The following is a 23,783-nucleotide window of genomic DNA, read 5'->3' on the forward strand; positions in this document are numbered from 1 at the left end:
ACACAGGGTTTCGCCACGTTGGCCAGGCTGGGCTCAAACTCCTGGCCTCATGTAATCTGCCCACCTCAGCCTCTCAAAGTGCTGGGATTACAGGCATGAGCCACCATACCTAGTCTGCTGCAGAAAAGTTTATATTAGAAGTCATGGCTACTTAAGATAACAATGGGGCATACCTCATAGATTTTAGTATCATTAAGTGATAATTATAAGACAATTTGGAGAACTGGAAAAAGTTATTTGAAGTATAGAATCAGAAACTGCAAAGAGTAGGGGAGTAGGGCTGTTGCTTTTTTCCAAACAGCATTATTTCTGTTCCTGTCTTTTTGAGACAGAGCCTCACTCTGTCGCCCAGGCTGGAGTGCAGTGGTGCGATCTTGGCTCACTGCAGCCTCTGTCTCCAACCTCTGCTTCCCAAGCTCAGGCAATCCTCCCACCTCAGTCTCTCAAGTAGCTGGCACTACAGGTGTGTGCCCTCGTGCCCGGCAAATTTTTGTATTTTTTGTAGGGACAGGATTTCACCATGTTGCCCAGGCTGGTCTTGAACTCTGGGACTCTAGTAATCCACCCGCTTTGGCCTCCCAAAGTGCTGGGATTACAGGCATGAGCCACTGTGCCTGGCCATTTTTGTTCCTTTATATGTTGATATTTATGTCCTATGACATTCCCATCTGTATCTACATCAATATACCAAGGTAAGCTGGGCAAATTAAGTGGAGAATGTCTGTTATCTAGGAGACAGGCTGGAAGAATAACTGGTGTTAAGGCTTAACATATCAACATTACCCTGAGACGTCAAAATTTCCCTTAAAAACTAGCTTTTGACACAGAACAAAGCTGCTTAATAAAAGTAAATTAAATAATTAAAATTGATCTTTTTGGAGCTACTACAAATTCTAGATAACATCTCACTTCTGGTCACATTACTTTGAATGTACCAGAATAACTCACTGATCTCACATACGTAGGTATACAGAGGAGTGGTATATGCTGTGATAAAGTTACTTTTAAAAATCATTTTCTATTTTCTATAATTTAAAAGAGACATCGCTTATTCTAAACTCACAGTATTTCCTTTTTGTTATAACTAGTTATTAGCAAACAATGACTAGCAAGCTGTTAGTGAAAAGTGACACTGGAAGAGGATTTATACATTTTGTGAGTCACATATCAACAACACTGGGCAATATGATAATAACCACAGATGCTGTTATCCACAGAATATTCAAAACAGCATCAAAATTATTTCAAATATTTGGCAAAACAAAGATATAAACCAAAACCAAAATGAACAGTAACACAAATAAAAATTTCAACATTAAAAAGGGAAATAATACTGAAAAAAAAAAGGTGTAAAATGGGCCGGGCACGGTGGCTCATGCCTGTAATCCCAGCACTTTGGGAGGCCGAGGCGGGCGGATTACGAGGTCAGGAGATCGAGATCATCCTGGCTAACACGACGAAACTCCGTCTCTACTAAAAATACAAAAAAAAAAAAAAATTAGTGGGGCATGGTGGCAGGCGCCTGTAGTCCCAGCTACTCGGGAGGCCAAGGCAGGAGAATGGCGTGAACCTAGGAGGTGGCAGGGCTTGCAGTGAGCGGAGATCGCGCCACTGCACTCCAGCCTGGGCGAGAGAGCGAGACCCCGTCTCAAAAAAAAAAAAAAAGGTATAAAATGGTTTCTAGGGCCAGGTGCGGTGGCTGCACTCCAGCGTGGGCAACAGAGCGAGACTCCGTCTCAAAAAAAAAAAAAAAAAAGGTTTCTAGAAAGCCACTTTCTAAGACTTTCTGGTGAGGTAACTCAAGATTTAGAAAAATTTTAATTTAGTATTTCCTGAAAATAGATAAATGTGTGAGAAACAGAGCATCTCACATACACAGGTCTCTAAAATGGTGATGGATGAATGGCTCAATAAATAGTATGCTTCAAATTCAGGTGGTTTTCGGTAGTTTTACAAAGCCTCCAACACACTGCAGGCATTCAAGTATAAGCCACCACTGTTTGGTTGCAGGAAAATAATCAAATAATTTAAATATCTACAAAGTGACATTTGTTTTCAGACAATGTAGTCTTATTTTAAAGCAGGTTTCAAAAGTTGCCATTTCAGAAATAAAAAGGTGATGCGGAAACAAAAAGTGTCACCTTACATAAAATGAAGTAACAGCGTTATCTGCAAATGTACATCAAACCCCAAGCTCCTCCAAAATGTTAGATTTATTGCTCTCTATGCCATTCTAACTTGGGGAAAAGAGATATTCAACATCATTGGCAACTTTCCCCATGCTTTCTGCAAGTCTACAAAGCATGGAGTAGGCAGAGCCTGCCGAATCCTGCACAGTGCAGTGCCCCAGCATAACTCCACTGGTGATGCCACTTCCACCGCTGAAGAGCCTGCCACTGGGGGTGTAATGGCAATCTGCAGTTTACCAATACTGCACTCTTTTGTACATGTCATTTGTTCAAATTTTGACTTAACAATCAATAGTAAATAAAAAGAGCGTAACAGAAAATATTATAACACCAGAGACTATTATTACAAAAAACAAAGTGTTCAGCGCACCCCTAGAGGCAGGCTCTTCATGGGTGGGTGTGACATCACCAGTGGAGGGCAAGTTGGGGCTTTGTTCTGTTCCAGAATTGGCAGTCCATGCCTGCTCTGCACTTTGCAAATCTGTAGAAACAAAGACAAAGACATGATCATTAGCTGAATGTCATCAGAGATCTCCAGTCTATCAGGACACCTCAAAACAAAACAGGAATCTTATCGAGGTTGGCTCGCTCTGTATATGTATTTTTTTCAGAGACAGGGTCTTGCTTTGTCATCCATACTGGAGTGCAGTGGCATGATCATGGCTCACTGAAGCCTGGACCTCCTGTTCTTGTTTTGTCACCCAGATTGCAGTGCAGTGGCATGATCATGGCTCACTGTAGCCTGGACCTCCTGGGGTCAAGTAATTCTCTCACCTCAGTTTCCCAAGTAGCTGGGACTAGGACTATAAGCGTGAGCCAGCATGTGTGGCCTATTTTTTTCTTTTCTTTTATTTATTTATTTATTTATTTTTCTTGTGGTAGAGACAGGGTCTCTCTTTGTTGCCAGGCTGGTCTTGAACTCCTGACCTCAAGTGATCCTCCTGCCTTGACCCCACAAAGTGCTAGCAATACAGACCTGAGCCACCATCCCTGGCCGTGGTTGGCACTATTTTTAAATCCATTTGCAGGTCACCTCAATTGAAAAAATAGGGAAAAAAAAAAAATCAAGACCAAATTAATGCAGACTAGCTTCTGCCAAGTAAAAACGACTCAAGTGTATTCTTTATCTGCTTTAATATAAGTATGGAAAGGATAGTCTTTGCCTCTTCTTCTTCTTCTTGACTAGAATCAACGAATAAAAGCTGCTGTCTTGCCGTGAGGCAGGATTTCATGGAGTCTGTGCCAGTGTCTAACTAAGTGAGTTGTAGGGAACTTGCACTTACAGGTACGCCTCTTCCACCAGGTGACTGCCTTCCAAAATCAGCAAAGGCTGGTGTAAAGTCTGGTCCTCGAGGCAAAATTCGAGGATCCAGAGTTCGCATTGGCAATTTGGGTTGGTTGATCTGCATGAAAAAGCAAAAGAAAGCTTAATACATGTTCCAGAGCATTCCCTGCTACAAAAGATAGCAAAAATTTTTACTGAAAAATAACATCAGCTGAAACGGTAAGCACCAGCTTTGGAACCAGCAGAAGTCCAATCTCATCCATGGCAGCTTCTCCTGGGCCACCCTTAGAGCCATTAGGCTAAAACAATGGTTTTCTGATACCCTGGGAATGATTTAGGCCTTAAATTTCCAAGTAGGGGCTATACATAATCAGCAGACTGGCTCACTAGATACTGAGGACCAACTGAATGGCACAAGACAAGATATTTTGAGATCCTCCACACTAGGGTCAAATTTTAGAATTAAAAAAAATATTCACCAGGATATAGAGCACTTGCCTACAGGAATCCTGCTACTGCTCATTTTAGTTTTGATGCTGTAGACTTATGGTTAGTAAAGAATGTATTATGAGTGGACAGTAAGTCTTAGAGGAGACACGTTTCATAGGTGATGATTCATTTAAAATGTCACTGTCTGCCTTGTTAATCTGAGATATCTGACTTTGAATAGGCATGTAACGTGACTATGGACAACACAAAGTTAAGCAGATCAGTGAGAAATCAACTAATTAGTGGCCAAAGTCATAAACAGATAAGGCAGCAGGACAAGCAGGAATATTTTCTAAGAGGATAATCGAGGCCGGGCGCGGTGGCTCAAGCCTGTAATCCCAGCACTTTGGGAGGCCGAGGCCGGCGGATCACGAGGTCAGGAGATCGAGACCACCCTGGCTAACACGGTGAAACCTCGTCTCTACTAAAAATACAAAAAATTAGCCGGGTGTGTTGGCGGGCGCCTGTAGTCCCAGCTACTTGGGAGGCTGAGGCAGGAGAATGGCGTGAACCCAGGAGGTGGAGGTTGCGGTGAGCCAAGATCGCGCCACTGCACTCCAGCCTAGGGGACAGAGAAAGACTCCGTCTCAAAAAAAAAAAAAAGAAAAAAAGAAAGAGGATAATCGAATTTGGTGGATATAACACTTGACTTCTGAGGTACTGAAGTAGCCTCAAATTAGTACCATTCACCAGTCATTCAGCTGTCCTCACATAAGTATCTAAGAGAGAAGACTTAGATACTACCAATAGAAGTAAGAAGACCTGTTGCTATAAGAAAGTAAAATAATATAAATGAGTTCTGGATAAGCAGCTGCTGGACATCTTTACTAACCCATTTATGCCAGAGGCTGCAAATTTTTTTGTGTGAAAAATCAGACCTTGGTTATGACCTTGAGCAGTAGGATATAAATAACTCTCACAAGCGTAGCATTCCAATAATGAAACACTAGGCATAAATCGGTTAAGAGGTAGATACGATTCCATCAGATAGTTAATCTCTACTTTTACATTTTTGTTCCTCTACAAAACAAAAATATTTCAAGCTTAATCATCAGCTCTGATTTATCTTTGATTTACATGAAATTATTTAGTAGATCTGACTTTACTCCTTTTAATTTAGTAAACAAATACTGACTGTACTAATTTGCTGTGTGCACCATAAAGATCAGATGCAAAGAGGAAGGATGCCTATTTGCACAAGATTGGAGAAGTCAATCACTGGAGGTATCTATTAGGTAAATTTTGAGATACATATTATTTGAATCATGTTGACTCTCACTTATGTTTGATCTGCCAAATACCTTCCTAGATTTCTGACCTGTCCTCATTGACAACAGAATTCCATAATGAACTTTTAGAACAATAAGGAAAGACCTCCATATCAATTTAGCCATGTTTCCCCCAACAAACACAAAATTTTTGTATCACCAAAAAACAGCCACAATAAGCAGATAAATCAATTAATAAACATTAAAAAAAAACACCACTCCAATATGGGCCAAATCCCAGAATGACTGTAACCTATAAGAAACTCAAAATCCAACAGTGTTTAGGGAAACAAATTCTTTTTTTTTTTTTTTTTTTTTTTGAGACAGAGTCTGGCTCTGTCCCCCGGGCTGGAGTGCAGTGGCACCATCTCGGCTCACTGCAAGCTCTGCCTCCCAGGTTCACGCCATTCTCCTGCCTCAGCCTCCTGAGTAGCTGGGACTACAGGCGCCTGCCACCACGCCCTGCTAATTTTTTTGTATTTTTAGTAGAGACAGGGTTTCACAATGTTGGCCAGGATGGTCTCGAACTCCTGACCTCGTGATCCGCCCACCTCGGCCTCCCAAAGTGCTAGGATTACAGGCTTGAGCCACCGCGCCCGGCCAACAAATTCTTAAACATTAGATATTTTTACATCATTTGGTCTAACAATTACTAAAAACTGCTCATACTTCACGTATTTGCTCTTGTAGTTAAAATCAGTTCCCACCAAAAAGAACTAGTTTTCTCTGAGTACGCAGCTTACCTTGTCAAGAACCACATCACTGATAGGAGGCAGGCCCTCTGGTTTTTGTATACAGGCAGGCATGAACTGGAAGTCCAGCAGAAACTCCCTGTCATACTGCTTCTTACCTTCAGTATCAGTAGGCTTCCAGGATTCTAGAAAGAGGAATATAGGCAGACAACTGTTTGTAGGGCATTATATACACAGTCATGCATTGCATAACAATGTTTCCATCAGTAACAAACTGCATATACAACTGCATTTACAACATTATAGCCCACAAGGCTATAATGAAGCTGAAAGGTTCCTATTGCCTAATGACACTGTAACTATCCTAATGTGGCAGCACAATGCATTATTCACATGTATGTGTTAATGGTAGTGTAAACAAACCGACTGTGCTGCCAGTCATTTAAAAGTATAGCACATACAATCAAGTATAACATAATATTTCATAGTAATAAGAAATAACTATGTTACCAGCTTATGTATCTACTATACTATACTTTTTAATCACTAGAGTATTTTCCTTCTACTTATTAAAAAAAGTTAACTGTAAAACAGCCTCAGGCAAGTCCTTCAGGAAATATTCCAGAGGAAGGCACTGTTATAATAGGAGATGACAGCTCTATGCATATTATTGCCCCCAGAGACCTTCCAATGAGACAAGATCTGGAGGTAGAAGACAGTGATGTTGATGATCTTGACCGTGTATAGGCCTAGGCTAATGTATGTGTTTGTGTCTTAGTTTTTCACAAAAATCCTTAACAAGTAAAAAGATAAATAATTTTAAAAATAGAAAAAAGCCTATAGAATAAGGATATAAAGAAACAAGGCCAGGGATGGTGGTTCACACCTATAATCCCAGTACTTTGGGAGGCCAAGAGTTTGAGACCAGCCTGGGCAATGTAGTAAGACCTAATCTCTAGAAAAAAATTTTTTAAAAATTAGCTGGGCATGGTGACGTGCAACTGTAGTCCCAGCTATCAGGTGGCTGAGGTGGGAAGATCACTTGAGTCCAGGAGGCTGATGCTGCAGTGAGCTATGATTGCACCACTGCACTCTAGCCTGGGTAACAGAGTGAGATTCTATCTCTCAGCCACCGGATAGCAACGAAAAGAAGAAGAAGAAGAAGAAGAAAAAAAGAAATATTTTTGCATAGCTATACAGTGTGTTTTAAGCTAAATATTATTATAAAAGTCAAAGTCAAAAAATTAAAAAGTTTATCAAGTAAAAAGGTTAAGGTAAGCTAAGATTAATTCATTATTAGAGAAAGTACACATTTTAAAATAAATGTAGTATGCCCTAATGTTTACAAAATCCACACCAGCGTACAGTAATGTCCTAGGCCTTTACATTCACTCACCACTCATCTAGAACAACTTTAAGTCCTGCAGTCTCCATTCATGGTAAGCGCCCTATACAGTGTATCATTTTAAATCTTTTATATAGTATTTTTACCATACCTTTTCTACGTTTAGTTATATTGAGATACACAAATACTTACCATTATGTTACAACTGCCTACTATTCAGTGTAGTAACATGCTGTACCGGTTTGCAGCCTAAGAGCAGTAGGCTACACTATACAGCCTAAGTGTGTAGTAGGCTAGAACATCTAGGTTTGTGTAAATACTCTTGTTTGTACAAAGAAGAAATCGCCTAATGATGCATTTCTCAGAACAAATCACCGTCATTAAATGATGCATGACTTACATTCCCTAAGAGTACAAACCACATTCCAGTATTTATCTCTTCATGAACAAACAAAAAATAGAAGAGAACAATGAAATACAGTCAGAAAATATGTAAAGATTTTAAACCATCACTTGTTCTTTCATCCCTTCTAAATACTTTGAGTAGTAAAATAATCTAAAGCAAGTAGGAATCACTTCGCATACACACTAAGTAACCTTTGGCCAGGGACATGTAATAATCCTCATTAAATAAATAACTTAGAAATAAGACTTAAATAACTAAATAACTTAAATAACTAAGAAATAAGAAACCTGATAAAACCCTTGGCTTCATAAAAAAGGATACTTTGGTTGTTCACTTGGAAATGTTATTTTAGAGAAAAAAAAAGCAGAAGGACACAAAACACAGAAACAACTTAAGATAATGAAATGTCTAAGCAGTTAGATACTAAGTTTTTTCTCCTGCCTGTAATTTCATCTAAAACGAAATCACAGTTTTCTTATTTTAATTAATAAAACTCATCAAAATCAGACTCCAGATTACTTCCTGATAGCAGATTGGATCCTTCTTACATTAGAGATTCCTAATGTGTAGGTTATAGACCCACTGATGGTCTTTGAGAATATTCCAAATGTTTTCCACCATATCTTTATTACCCTATTATATTTATTAAAAAGTAGACAGCTTATTGGGATCTAAATTTCAAACTGTTTTTTTCCCAATGACTATTGTCTTTTTTCCAATTACTGCTGTTAAATACTACAAGGGCAAAAGGTAGTTGATCAATTATAGTCAGGGCCTATACTGCAAAACTGATGGATGAAAAGAATGAAAATATAATATAAAATATAAGTAACATAAATTATGCAATATACAAAATATTAAAACATAAATTAATATAAAATATAATTTGCATAGTCTAAAAATAGCAATAGTGTTTCCATTTTCTTAAGACACATTGGTAATGGCTACAAGTACTCTGTAACCTGGTACAAGCCTAGATCTTTTTCTTTATTTTTGAACACAGTATACAAGCCTAAGTTGACAAAAGCAATTCAGTACACTGAGTCCTAGGGTTTTTTTTTTTAAAAGTTTTACAATAGCATAAATTTACAATTTCATAAAGCCCATTAACAGGAGTTTACTGGTAGTGAAAGATCAGTATATCAAAGTGGTAAGGGCTGGGCGTGGGAGCACTTTGGGAGGCCGAGGCAGGAGGACTGCTTGAGCATAGGAGTTTGAAAGCAGCCTGGGCAACATAGTGAGACCCTCCCTCTGTAAAAAATAAACAATAAATAAAAATTTTTAAAAATAATATAAAATAAAGTGGTAAGTACTAGTCACTGGTTTTCAAACATCTCTGACTACAACTCACAGTAAGACATATAATGACTTCACGACCCTGGACAATTATAAACACATATATAACTACAAAGTTTCTAAAAACAATACTTATTCTTACTTACATGTAACAGACTGACATTTTTTATTATATTATCCTTTTTTAAAATGTTGGTTGTGACCTATTAATTTCACAATCTATTAAATGTATTAAATCCAACAGTTTGAAAAATACCGATCTAGATTACCTTTGAGGTCTGGTATTTTACATTCAAACCCTACCTCCTGCAAAACTTAGTCTAGATTTGGCAGACTAAGGAAAACTTTTCACCTACTCCAAACTTTCTCTCTTTCTTTTTTTGAGATGGAGTTTCGCTCTTGTTGCCCAGGCTGGAGTGCAATGGTACAATCTCGGCTCACTGCAACCTCCACCTCCTGGGTTCAAGCGATTCTCCTGCCTCAGCTTCCCAAGTAGCTGAAATTACAGGCATGTGCCACCACGCCCAGCTAATTTTGTATTTTTAGTAGAGACGGGGTTTCTCCATGTTGGTCAGGCTAATCTCGAACTCCCGACCTCAGGTGATCTGCCCGCCTCGGCCTCCCTAAGTGCTGGGATTTCAGGCGTGAGCCACCGCACCCAGCCCAAACTTTTTATCAAAGGAACCATCTTTCCTCACAGATCCATACCAAATCTCTCCATATATCTCAAAGTCAGTCACAGTTTATATAGTATTATGACAGAGGTTTAATGCATTTGATGGTATCTTAAGATAAAAAAATCCTCCAGGGTTTATATTTGTTTACCATATGTTTATCATATATATTCCTAATTTACTTGTTTATCATACATATTTACCACAGGGAACCTCCCATACTGCAGGTACTCAATACATTGTTTCAGAATTCAGTTCTACAGAGTGATTTCTGTCAACAGAGTTCAAGTCTTATGAAAGATGACTAATGCCATCTCGAGGAATATGGTAATATCTCTATATCCCTTTCAATTAAAATGAATACAATAATTTTAAAAATCAAACTGCACCCACTAGCCTGGCACTGTCTGATTCCCTCTGCCAGATGCTCTTCCAATGCCAGTGAAAGGGGAATACCAGTGTCGGGTATCATTTCCAGCAATACAGAACTCTCTGGATTTGCTAGTCACTAACTTACGTTTGCTGATCTGTCCTGTAAATATTATATTGTGATAAACCTCTTTCTTCCATCCAGTATCTCTCTAAAAAGAGGCAACATTTCTCTAAGGTTGCAGTAAAGGGAAAAAGAGGTACATAGGAAGGCAGGTATAAACTTACCTGGTTTAAATGGAAATGTAACCCCATCACCAGAACTATCAGTGGAGCCTGAATTAGCATCTATTCCTTCACCTTCAGAAACACTCTCGGCACCATTACGTACTGGCTCAGCTTCTTCTCCATTTTCTTCCACAGCTTTCACTTTTTTTAAGTCAGAGGGGTCTCTTTCAGGATGAAACCCCTGGCTCATTTTATGTTGTTCAGATTCAAGTACTTTGTCAACTGAAAGCTCCTCTTCGGCTTTAGGCTAAGTAATAAATGAACAAAGAGGTTACATTTTTTCCATGGGTGTAAATATACATAAAAACCTACATCTACCCCCTTCAAAAAGCAAAGGAAAACATGTCATTCAAGATAAGAATGTCTGTGTTCAGCATGTGGTATTAGAATGCTGAGTTTTAAAAAAATACTTTTCTCATTTCAGCACCTAGGAAAAGGAAGACCATTCAAATGGCTGCTGAAATGCTTTAACATGAGACTAATAATATCCAAATATACCAAAGGTTAGAATGGAAAGAACTGTTAATCCATGGAACTTTATGAACATGAAAGAGTCCTAGTCAGAAATCTAAAACAAGCACTACACTACCCTTGCCATTAAAGCTCAACAAATATAAAAAGAAACACTGGAGGGTATTTTTTATGCTGTCCTCTGGCTGTGAAATTGACAGTTTGGAGAATAGCTTAAAGCATCTAAGTCCTATAAAACTGATCATATCTCATTTTACAAAAAGGCCACTTGCTAGTTAAAATCTATTTTGTTATTCGTTCTTAGACTTCTCTGAGACTGTGACCATATAGAAAAATCTTGTATACAAAAAAAAAAGAGAGAGAAAAAAAAGAGAAATCTGGATTCTGGAGTATCACACCTATTTTCAGAAGGCAAAAAAGAATTGAAGTTATTCCCTAGATTATTTTTTACCATCTTAGCATCAGATATCAAAAATGGCTCTGTAAAGTCCTCATGAATCTTCAAAACTTCTTGAGGCAAAGTTCTCTGTGAACTCCTTTTTCACGAAGGGTAAGCACTCTGAAAACAATCCTCTGAAACAAGTACTCAGAGGTGTTCTCATTGATAAAGTCACACGAGGAGAAGAGCCAAAAACTAGAGCTGGTTCAGCAGAGGGAAAGTAGTGTCATATATAGCAGAAAAAAGTTCACCCCAAATAGTCTATGAAATTATGTTTAAAACAATTTTTGAGTGACAAATACTTCTTTGTTAGATAGTATTAAAACAGATATAATACTAGTAAATTTTCTTTTACCATGTAACAGATCATGGTTGAAAAGCCAATAAATCGTTTAATGTTATCAACAGAAATAGATGGTTTTTAGACTCTGTTTCTAATAATGGAAATAAAAAGTTCATGCAAATATGCACAAACCACACCCCACCCCTATTCCCCCGACTAATTCATGGAAAAAGATAGTATATAAAAACCCTCAAAAGATAGACAGACATACAATTCTAAAAAAATAAGTTTGGAAACAATTTATTTTATAAAGCATGGCAGAAAGTAGGTATCATTTAAACATTGAAAAAACCAGATCTATCAAATTTGAATCATGAATCAGCAGCCTCATTTTAAAAAATTTTAGACTCTTCTATAGTCTAATTATAATAATCTTATAATACCATCTCATAATTAAGTACAGGTCATCAAGAAGACATTTAATAATCTGGGATATGAGTATGTAAATGGTATTTAAACTTATTAAAGAGCAACATAACCAAATTATACAATTATACAGAATTCTTATTTCAGATCTTATAAAATGTGAAACAAGTTTTTTTTTTAGAGAATACAGTGCATCCTCTTCTCTGTACCTACAATCAACAACAGTCTATCATATATAAACAGAGGCTGTATTACTTAGAAATTTAATTTCTAACTGGAAAAAGAAGTATAAAGAAACTAGTTCTATGAAAAACAAACCATAATTCAGAGAACACAGAATCACTGAATTATCTGAGGTGTATTACTATGAGGGGTATTTGAAGAGAATAACAAAAATAGCTTAATTAAATATTTATGGGTTTTTTTAAGCAGGATAAAATCCTAGTCAACTAGTCTGTACGGTTCCTAAATTGTTTATGCAGAAACAGATTTAAGAAAGAGATCACTTCATTGGCTGGACAGCCAAAGGTAAACCTTTTATAGGGATCTGTTAAGAATTCACTTGACAGAACTCTGCTTAATGCAATGAGTTTTTTAAAAGTGCTAGAAAATCAGACTGGTAACTATGTATATAATAATTGATGAAATGCTCTAACATTTTAAAACTTATTTTAAGATACTTTGCCAAGCAATTTTAACATGAAATCATCCTTCATCCTTACTTTTCTAGGCTATAATTTTTTTTTTTTTTTTTTTTCGAGACAGAGTCTTGCTCTGTCACCCAGGCTGGAGTCAGTGGCACGATCTCGGCTCACTGCAATCTCTGCCTCCCAGGTTCAAGCGATTCTCCTGCCTCAGCCTCCTGAGTAGCTGGGATTACAGGCACACACTACCACGCTTGGCTAATTTTTGTATTTTTAGTAGAGACAGGGTTTCACCATGTTGGTCAGGCTGGTCTCAAACTTCTGGCCTCATGATCTGCCCTTCTTGGCCTCCCAAAGTGCTGTGATTACAGGCGTAAGCCACCGCGTCCAGCCTCTAGACTATAATTTTGATAAATATCTTTAATAATGCAACAACCTAATATGTAACCCAAATAAGCTGACACCAGAAACAAATTATTTTAAAAGCTGAGAAAATAAATCTAAGAAAGGGGAAGCTTGATTAGTGGAAATGAAGACAATGGCATCCAGTATTTACTACACTACGCCAACGAAAGCTCAGTTTCAGGAAAGACAGAAAAAAGGATTTCTGAAAGAAGTCACTGTGTAAAAAACCAAATATTTTTTGTCTTGCTTTAGTTTTCAAAAATTTTTTAGGTTATTTTATTTTTTAAGACAGAGTCTCGTTCTGTTGCCCAGGCTGGAGTGCAGTGGCACAATCTTGGCTTACTGCAACCTCCGCCTTCTGGGTTCAAGTGATTCTCCTGTCTAAGCTTCCTGAGCAGCTGGGATTATAGGCACACGCCACCACGGCCAGCTAATTTTTGTATTTTTAACAGAGATGGGGTTTTGTCATGTTGGCCAGGCTGGTCTCGAAATCCTGGCCTCAAGTGATCCTCCTGCCTCAGCCTACCAAAGTGCTAGAATTATAGGCATGAGCCACTGCGCCCAGCCTTGTCTTACACTATAAAGTTAAGAAAAAGTGATTGGTTCAAAATAAGTCAAAACAGTTCTTGTGTTTCAAGAGTAACAAGCTAAAGCAGCTTTATAGCAAACTCTGGCCCAAGGGCCAACTCTGGCTCACCGCCTGCTTTTGCACAGCATACAAGGTAAGGATGATATTTATATTTGTAATATCTGAAAAAATCTGGAAAAATATTTCCTGGCATACAAATTCAGATTTCAATGTCCACCAAATAAAGTTTTGTGAAGATACAACCATGCTTCTTTCATTTACACATTGTTGATGGCTGCTTTTAAGCTATAGCGGCAGATTTGAGGAATTGTGACAGCCTAAAATATTTACTATCTGGACCTTTACACAAAAAGTTTGCTGAACCTCAAGCTGAAGATTAGGATGAATATTTGAAGGCATGGGAGGAGTGGCCTATCTAATATTCAGTAATGCTTAGAAATCCAACATGAAGTATAACAGAAGAAAAATAACAAAAAAACCAGCTGAATCTAAAAAGAAAGTTAATGAAGCTCTTAAAAGCCACAGCAGGAATGTACGTGATTCCCATGCCTCTGGAAGGTATTTTACTCTCTGTAGGAGAACATTTTCAGGTTCAGCTGCAAAAGGAGTGCAATGACTATTTGCACCTGTATACCTTACTGCCAAGTTTTACACCCTAATAACCACAATGAAATCACACCCATCAACATTTTAGTGGTTGCTATGGGACTAACAGTGACATCAACACAGCATCATGTAACAGCAATGACAGCACAGGAAAAGTAACCAAGGGGTACTGTTAGATGCCCAAAGAAGGTAAGAATTATAACTTGCTAGAAAAGCCAAATGAGGTAAACACACTCAAAGTTATCTTAAGATAATTTTTACATTTTAATATTATCATGTTAAACCTTGAGTAAAATTATTTTAATAAAGTAGCTAAAAGAATAGTCAAAAAAAGGGAAAAAGCTACATAAAGATTTACATTGCTCTTCATTTATAAGCTTCAATACATAATGCTAAGGATGTTGAGATTACAGACAAGGAAATTGTTAGAGTAATCCTTAGGACTGATTTGTTCTTTTTTCTTCCTCACATTCATCTTTAATCTAAAGCAAAATCTGGCATGGCTTATTTTAAGATAGACAAACCATATGAAGAAAAGTTATGTTTCTGGGATGCAGTTAACAGATGACAGATTCAAAATGAATTTCTTTATAATGTACTAGATGAATTCTACCACCATTACTAATGGTATTTTTAAAAACTCTCCATTTTTGTTTACCAGATTATCTTTCTATCCAGTTAATAAAAAGAAAAGTTCCAGTTGGGGGAAGAGGAGAGTTAACCAAAAATTGTCATTTTATTTATTTATTTGAGATAATGTTTCGTTGTGTTGCCCAGGCTGGAGTGCAGTGGAGTGATCACATCTCACTGCAGCCTCCACATCCAGGGCTCCAGCAATCCTCCCACCTGAGCCTCCCGAGTAGCTGGGACCACAGGTATGCACCATCATGTGTGGCTAATTTTTTAAAACATTTGTGTACAGTCAGGGTCTCTTTATGTTGCCCAGGCTGGTCTCAAACTCCTGGGTTCCAGTGATCATCCTGCCTTCACCTCACAAAGTGCTGGGATTACAGTTGTTAGCTACTGTGCCTGGCCAAGTTTGTTATTTTAAAAGAGGTATTTTGAAAGAAAAATAAGAATTAAATGAAATCAAATATACTACTAAAAATCTTTTTAAAATTCTAATATAAAATGGACTTAAAACAATTAGTCTCTGAGCTTGATATATTGTTTTGCTTGGAAAACTATTTCAATAAATAGGTATAAACACATACCTGTCTATGAAATGGCACTACTGCTCTGAATATGAACTTAAGAGATTTGCTTACCTCCAATTCTGCCTCTAACATCTCTTCAGTGGTTCGGGTCCGATCTTTTGGTTTCTTCCATGTCTTTGGTACAGTTATAGCTATTTGAGCTGAAATACAAGATCAGGCCCATTACTTGCCACTGCAAAGTCATTCTGAGAAATATTAGGTCTAAGTGATACCTATATTCAAATTAAGCAGGATAAAAGAGAACTTTACCTATACCAAACAAATAGTTGGCTGATCAAGTGAACAACTGTGTAGTAGCCCAGAGATTGCAACATCAAGTGTTGTGGGTACAAACTCGTAGCTTTCTAACCAGTGGCCTGCGTTCTTCCCATTTCATGGTTAGAAATATCCCAGCATGTAATTCAACATGTGATGAGTACGTACATAAGAAAACTGACTTGTGATCCAGTTCTAGACTTGGGTCTACTTCTATTAATCAACTATGTGAACTTAAGCAAGTCACAGGTCTCAGGCTCCTACATTACTCAGCTATAAAGTATAACAGTGAGACTAGATATCTAAAGTTACTTCAAGCAATAAAAAATAATACGCTCAGGATTCTGTTATTTTTAAGTTTTCTAGACAACAAAAGGATACCTCAATTAAGGTTTCATTAGATAGGCAGCATTTCTAAAACATTCTGTTTTCATCTCAGATCAATACTGTTTGCCTAGCCTTTCATATTGCTAGTGAAAACTAAGAAAATAGATAATTTTTACTGAATTATTCCATTGTTTCAGATTTCTAGATTAAAGGATTAAGTTTACAAAGGACTTTAAAAAATTCATCTGGCTTACAAATTCCACAGAATCATGGGTGTATAAGTGAAAGACATTTTAACCATCAGATAGTAAGCTGATGATATTAAACTGCTTCTACAGAGGGCAACTTATGAATCAATAGACAGGAGTGAGGTACTATAGGAGAATGAACAGGGAGAAGAGTTAAAGAAAGGCCACTTAATAGGGAACATTACCAAAAGCAAATAAACACAAAGCTAAAGGGTATCATCTAATCTGATTCCCTACAGAAATATAAGATAATTCACTGAGACTCTGGGACAGTCTCATCTTTTTTGGTATGACAGTAGATGGTGCACACACACTTTTTGGGGGAACAAGAAAAAGGAGACACTTCATTTTTTTCCTCAAAATTACTATACCATCTTAAAAAATACTCTGCATGTCTTATTTGTTATACACATCTCACACCAATTCTTTTTTCTTCCCCTCAGGAACCATTAAAGAAACACGAATAGACCAGCTGATATTCTTCCTTTGTGTCCTACTCAAGGTAAATTTTTTCAAAGGATGGAAACCATGGGTGGGTTTAAATTTGCTATTGTCTCACAGCCTTCTACTGAATACATATATTCGGCAGTTGTCTCTTTGCATTTTTTGTGGATCTTCTGATTTGATATAACCAGTCTGTTTAATGTGCTTCCTCCAAAATTCTTGTGATTTTCAACTCTGCTTCTATAGCTCAATCTTTTTAGGAGTTACAGAATCTGTAATTTTATTTTGTTTTGCATTTGTATGAATTTAGCTCTAAATCTCATTCATGGAAAAGAGGAAGAACAATTTTTTGGAGGATTTTTTGGGGCTCAAATATAAGATCAAAAGGAACTTCCTCTAAACAACAAAAAACAAAGATAAACTTTTCTTCTCACAAATGTATCAAATATACTTACTCAACCCCAAAACATGAAACAAAATATTTCTTCCTTCAGTAATATAACATATTTAACATACTTGGAAAAAAAAACAGCTGCTGAGCCAGTGAGAATTATTACTCATCTTGTTTAAGTGACTATTTAAAGTCTTGATTTAAAACAGTAATTCAGAAAAAGAGGGACAGAAAGAGCCCAGACTTCTTTAGGAGACAGTCCTTTAAAAAAATCTGAACAGATACACACACACACACACACACACACACACACACACACACACACACACACACACAGCCCTAATGCCCAGTGAGGTTGGGGCATATATCCCTTCTCCTACAATTACTGATAGAAAAGTGCAGTAAAATTTGGGTGTGCTGAGGAATGAAGGGGGAGAAAAGGGAGTAGAAGGGAAGCAGTCAGGAAGAAAAAGGGAGAGGGAAGACAGAGAGTGACACAGATTTACATGATAATTAACACTGATTAAACTAGAATGGGGCAATTAAATTTAAGATACTGTCTCAGATTTGTTCTTTACTTTCTAGTTCATTGCACAGGGAGGGCACTCGAATTTGTTGACTGAACAAATAATAGCAGTTCTAGGCAAAGGCACTATTATTGACCTTCCCAAGGCAAAGATGTAGATTGTTTCCTCCTTGTCTTGTATTAAAGCATGACAGGACAAGCAACAGTCTCTGCATAGGATTCATAATTACCTGGACTCTCCTACCTAAGAACTAAACTCTTACAGACACATTTAATTTCAACTACATTAAAAGATGAATAAAAACAAAAATACAAAAAGGTAATGCTGATTTCAAGATTTTTGCAAATTTTTATGCTATTGGAACAAAATGTTTTTCTTCAGAGCTATTTTGTAAAACGTCTAATGGACAAATTAACAGACATGTTTAATCATTGGGCTTTAGGGAGATTCTTTGTCTTCTCTCTATGTAAGTTTTAAAACTGTGCTACAGTTTACTGTTCCTACAGTTAATTGGAGGGAAACAATTTTTGATGTGTTACATCAATAATTCTGTAACTGGAAAGGACTTCATCTTAAGATTTCAAAAAGAACGCACCTTACGGTAACATTTTTCTGGTATCTGTAGGATGTAATACAAGTCATCCCCATAAATGGAAGAGTCTCTTAGTTTTTCATTTACTTTTTATGTGGGCTTAACTGGAGTCAAATTGTTACTCCTGCATATTAAGAGCTAACAACTATTCCTATACAACCTAAGAGATAAACACCGGATTTGGAGACTGAGGGCTAGGGCTAATGTAAAAGTTTCATAAACTTACCGGTTTTTATAAAACCCACATGTATTTTTAAAAATAGTTTTCCCTGAAGTCTGAGGTAATTAGAATATGGAGGCTGGGCGCAGGGGCTCACGTCTGTATTCCCAGTACTTTGGGAAGCCAAGGCAGGCAGATCACTTGAGGTTAAGAGTTCGAGACCAGCCTGGCCAACACATGGTGAAACCCTGCCTCTACTAAAAATACAAAAATTAGCCAGACACGGTGGCATGTGCCTGTAATCCCAGCTACTCGGGAGGCTGAGGCAGGAGAATCACTCGAACCTGGGAGGTGGAGGTTGCAGTGAGCAGAGATCATGCCACTGCTCTCCAGCCTGGGCGATCGAGCAAGATTCTATCTCAAAAAAAAAAAAAAAAAAAATGGAGAAAAACTTTTATGTAAAATTGTAGGTCTTAAAGGGATAGCAGAGTCAAGAGTAGTTAAGAGACAGGGATATACTGCATCCTGAGGAAATATTCTGTGTAAACACATGATCTAGAACATGCACTCTTTTTCTTTGCAGAAATATCCGCTCTTAAAGAAACTGCTAATAGTTAAGTCATGGTTTTTAGTGTAAAATCCTGACTCAGAAATGTTACACAGTAAGTACAAGAATGACAAACATTCTTGCTGTCACTGGCATAATCTCCCTTTATCTAGATTATTTATTTATTCTAATCATAAAAAGACACACCCATTGAAGAACACTTATAAAGTATAGACAGATATAAAGTTAAAAAAAAAAAAAACCTATGTGTTATCTTTGAGACATTGTAAACATTTTGGGTTATTTTATTTCCGAGATTTAAAAAGCATAATTATAGGCACATCACCTATTTAGTTTTATACTGTTTTTTTGTTTGTTTGTTTTTGTTTTTTCCCCCACTAAACTTCAAACAACAATTTAACCTTTATAGTTTTGGTCTTTGGGACTGTCCTAACAACAAATTAACTCTGTTAAAATTCTTATATATTCAATCTGCTAATTTTTTTTTTTTTTTTGGAGACATGGTCTTTCTTTGTTGCCCAGGCTGGAGTACACTGGCATGAACTTGGCTCACTGTAGCCTCAAACTCCTGGGCCCAAGTGATTCTCCCACCTCAGCCTCCCCAGTAGCTGGGACCACAGGTACTCGCAACCATGCCCGGCTAATTTTTTAAATTTTTTGTAGAGATGGTCTCTTACCATGTTGCCCAGGCTAGTCTGGAACTCCTGGGCTCAAGTGATCCTCCTGACTTGGCCTCCCAAAGTGCTGGGATTACAGGAGTGAGCCACTGCAACACTCGGCCCAATCTGCTAAATTTTGATTAAGTGGCTAAAAGCTCGTATTAGTGCTATGCAGCAGGATAATTTGAAAGCAATCAATCAATAGGGAGATGATTAAAATTTAAAAAGATTCTAAAAAGATAAATAGGCAGTGAAGAACTATAAAAGAGCTAAATGTACACAATTCTAAAAATTAAGGCATTTTATTCAAAAGTAAATAGGAACTAAAAAAACCTTGGCTGGGCATGGTGGCTCACGCCTGGAATCCCAGCACTTTGGGAGGGCAAGGAGGGCAGATCACAAGGTCAGGAGTTCAAGACCAGCCTGGCCAACATAGTGAAATCCCATCTCTACTAAAAATACAAAAATTAGCCAGGCGTGGTCGCAGGTCCCTGTAATCCCAGCTACTCAGGAGGCTGAGGCAGGAGAATCACTTGAACCTGGGAGGTGGAGGTTGCAGTGAGCCAAGATTATGCCATTACACTCGGCCCAGGCGACAGTGTGAGACTCCGACTCAAAAAAACAAAAACAAAAACAAAACAAAACAAAAACCTTCTTGATTATCTTTAGAAAATACACATAAGGATAAAATTAAACTGGTCAAGTTTCACATCTACTGTCAAGAGTCAAATCACAGCACAGATTTTTATGAGCCACATCTGGTAGCAAGGATTTGGATTCAGGCTAATGAGATTAAATGGGATTTTTAGAGAGTAGGTTAAGGTTAAAAAACAGAAAAGGGTAAAAAATACAAAATTATACCTACACTTCATTTATAACCATGTAAAATATTTATGTAAAAACTGGAAGGAAAAAAAGAAAAGTTTAACGCTAATACGCAGGCTACATACTTGAACAGTAAGTGGTTTCTCTTTGTTCTTCGATGCTTGTAATGATAATTTTAAATTGGGAGAAATAAAAAAGTAAAACTTTTAAAGCTGATTTTCATTCACTATTTCAAATCCTGTTTTATCCTGTATGACTAATCCACTTTAGTCTTGTTATAGATTTTAGGACAGATTGCTCTTTATAAAAATACTATTGGAACACATTCTTAAAACAGTTAATTTTACTGGGCACATTACAATTTTGTGTATGATTCTGATCTCCAGAGGATCTGGAAAACTTATGGAGTTCATACAGAGTACTCATTTTATACCCCCAAAAACGAAAAACCAAAAATAGCACCATTCCAAATAGGTTAAAAGAATGTAAAAGAGGTTAAGAGTGGTGGCTCATGCCTGTAATCCCAACACTTTGGGAGGCTGAGGAGGTAAGACTGCTTGAGGCCAGGACTTCAAGACCAGCCTAGGCAACAAAGTGAGACCGCTACAAAAAATTAAAAAATTAGCCAGGCACGGGGTACACGCTTGTCATCCCGGCTTCTCAGGAGCCTAAAGTAGGAGGATCCCTTGAGACCAGGAGTTAGAGTTGCAGTGAGCCATGATCGTGCCACTGCACTCTAGCCTGGGTAACAGACTGAGACCTTGCCTCAAAAGAAAAAAAAAAAAAAAATGTAAAAGCGCTAACTACATAAGACAGGTAAATCTTTAATCCCAGGGTATCCTACTATTAGCTATGTAACAATATAAATCTGAGAGCAATTTTTAGATAAACTTAATATTGCTTCTCTTTACTAATTTATTAATCAGGTAGTCATCCAAGTAAGTTGTAAGAGTTTAACATTTTTTCTATTTCCTTGGTATAAAGAGATCTTTATTTTCCTTTTATTTCCTTTCTCTCTCCCTTTTCTTAGATCTTTAGCTAAAGAACACTTGTAGTTAATTGCAAACGCTTCCCCTACCCCTTATATAAATATAAATATAGATAGCTAGACTCTGTCCCTCAAAAAAATAAAATAAAATAAAATATACTGCACTCCAGCCTGGATGACAGAGTGAGGCTCTGTCTCTAAAAAAATAAGGCCAGGTATGGTGACTCATGCCACCATGAGGTCAAGATTGGAGCATTGCTTGAGCCTAGGAGTTCAAGACCAGCCTGGGCAACATAGGGAGACCCCATCTCTACAAAATAATTTAAAAATTAGCCAGGTATGGTGTCGTGCACCTGTGGTCCAAGCTACTCAGGAGGCTGAGGCAAGAGGATTGACCGAGCCCGGGACATTGAGGCTGCAGTGAGTTGTGATCACAACACTGCACTCTAGCCTGGGTGAAAGAGTGAGACTAGGTCTCAAGATAAAATTTTAAAAAAATTAATAAAGCTGTTTTATTTTCTACATTTGTGGAGATAATTTTCTGGGTTGGCCTGAAGTGCCTGAATTGTGCAGATTGGCTGAAGATCTTGTGGCCCCATAATGGCTAGGTAAGAGACTCTGAATTACAAAAAAGTCTCCCTTGTAGCTCCACATGCTATTGGAATACAACATAAACTCCCTAGTTCCAAGGTTTGAAATTAATGTGTCCAGAGTCTGGGTCTCTTAGATTGAAGTCACACAAAACTGAGTCTATGAAGACTTGCCAAGTATAGACACTTCACTAATGCTCAGGGAACAGCCCCAGTGCATTGTCACAGAGTTGTGCATAAACAGAGTAGAATGTTCTAATAATGGAACTTTCAGTGAGAGTTCCCATCCTTATCACCTGGTTTTAATCCCTTCTCATCCATTCTTGAAATATTTTGACAATTTTTACTCTTTTCCAAGTTTTGAGATCTACAAGTTGGCACTAAATCATTCTGATTAGATAATATGCAAGAACTTTTGTCCCTCTAGAGTTCCTATAGGCTGTGAATCCTATTCTGTCCCAAATCACCACTTTTTTTCCTTTCAGGAATCTAGGAAAATGTGATGATTTATCTAAGAAACTAAGGTGGCACAAAGAAGAAACCCAGGTGAGAGGATAAATTTTACAATGAAGATGTAACGACCTGAAAAGAATAACAATGGCGATGAAATACGTAAGAATGATGGGCCACTGAGAGATGGCAACCAAAAGAAACACTTGAGAGTTAGGTCTAGTGTGTTTCCGCATCTTCTCAGAGGTTGTTATTTGAAATGTATGCTGATTTGGTAATTAGACTTCCCATGGTATGACAAAATCTTTCTGCTCTATCACTACTTCACAAAGAGCTTGAATTACATGAGTTAGTTTGGTGAGGTCGTAGCACTGGAAACAAAACAGTACAATAAAATGAGGAAACTAGACTTAAATTCTATCAAAAACAGCCATTTCACCTGAGGAGGAAAAGGTGGGTGAATTGCTTGAGGCCAGGAGTTCCAAGACTAGCCTGAGCAACATAGTGAGACATCATCTCTACAAAAAAAAAATTTTAAATTAGCTGGGTGTGGTGGCATGTGTCTATAGTCCTAGCCGCTTAGGAGGCTGAGGCAGGAGGACTGCTTGAGCCCAAGGGTTGACGGTTATATGATCATATTACTGTACCCCACCCTGTGTGACAGAGCACGAACCTGTCTCTAAAAACAACAAAGCCAGATACCTGTAACACAATTTAAATTTTTTTACTTCTAGCTTTCAGGTTAAATATCAAAGTAAAAGTCAAATCCAGGTTTAGTAATTTTATTTATATCCTCAGTAACCACCTTTTGGTTTTATAAATTTTTTCCCTGTTTTCTTGTTATGTTTCATTTATTTCCTATCTGTATTATTTCCTTTCTTCTACTTTTTCTGCGTTTGTTCTTCTTTTAATAATTTCTTAAGGTGAAAGTTGAGGTCAATAATTAGATTTTTTTTTCTTTTTTGAGACGGGAGTCTTGCTCTGTCACCCAGCCTGGAGTGCAGTGGTGCGATCTCGGCTCACTGCAAGCTCCGCCTCCCGGGTTCACGCCATTCTCCTGTCTCAGCCTCCCCAGCAGCTGGGACTACAGGCACACGCCACCACGCCTGGCTAATTTTTTTGTATTTTTAGTAGAGATGGGGTTTCACCATGTTATCCAGGATGGTCTCGATCTCCTGACCTCGTGATCTGCCCGCCTCGGCCTCCCAAAGTGCTGGGATTAACAGGCGTAAGCCACTATACCTGGTCTTTTTTTTTTTTTCTTTTCTAACAGTTGCAGTTAGTGATGTAAATTTCCATCTATGTACTGCTTTAGAAGTGTGGTAGGCAGAATAATGGACCACAGCAAAGATGCCAATGTCTTAACGCTTTTAACCTT

General features: G+C 37.7%; 1 protein-coding gene across 28 annotated transcripts in view; it reads right to left on the minus strand.

The window, feature by feature from the left end:
* Positions 1 to 23,783, minus strand: part of EIF4G3 (eukaryotic translation initiation factor 4 gamma 3) — a 369,995-nt gene that overhangs the window by 78,398 nt on the left and 267,814 nt on the right. For 18 of the 28 annotated variants that reach the window (XM_032759180.2, XM_058443895.1, XM_058443896.1 and 15 more), the window contains 5 exons: positions 15,433 to 15,521; positions 10,302 to 10,548; positions 5,975 to 6,108; positions 3,473 to 3,592; positions 2,560 to 2,670 (listed from right to left, as the gene is read on the minus strand). In XM_032759180.2, the coding sequence (XP_032615071.2) occupies positions 2,560 to 2,670; positions 3,473 to 3,592; positions 5,975 to 6,108; positions 10,302 to 10,548; positions 15,433 to 15,521 (701 nt within the window). Of the gene's footprint in view, positions 1 to 2,559; positions 2,671 to 3,472; positions 3,593 to 5,974; positions 6,109 to 10,301; positions 10,549 to 15,432; positions 15,522 to 23,783 lie in introns of those variants that run through there. The other 10 variants (XM_058443899.1, XM_032759190.2, XM_058443905.1 and 7 more) reach the window with 2 other exon arrangements.

This window comes from Hylobates moloch, unplaced genomic scaffold (assembly GCF_009828535.3).
Source record: "Hylobates moloch isolate HMO894 unplaced genomic scaffold, HMol_V3 SCAFFOLD_9, whole genome shotgun sequence".
Classification (NCBI taxonomy): domain Eukaryota; kingdom Metazoa; phylum Chordata; class Mammalia; order Primates; family Hylobatidae; genus Hylobates; species Hylobates moloch.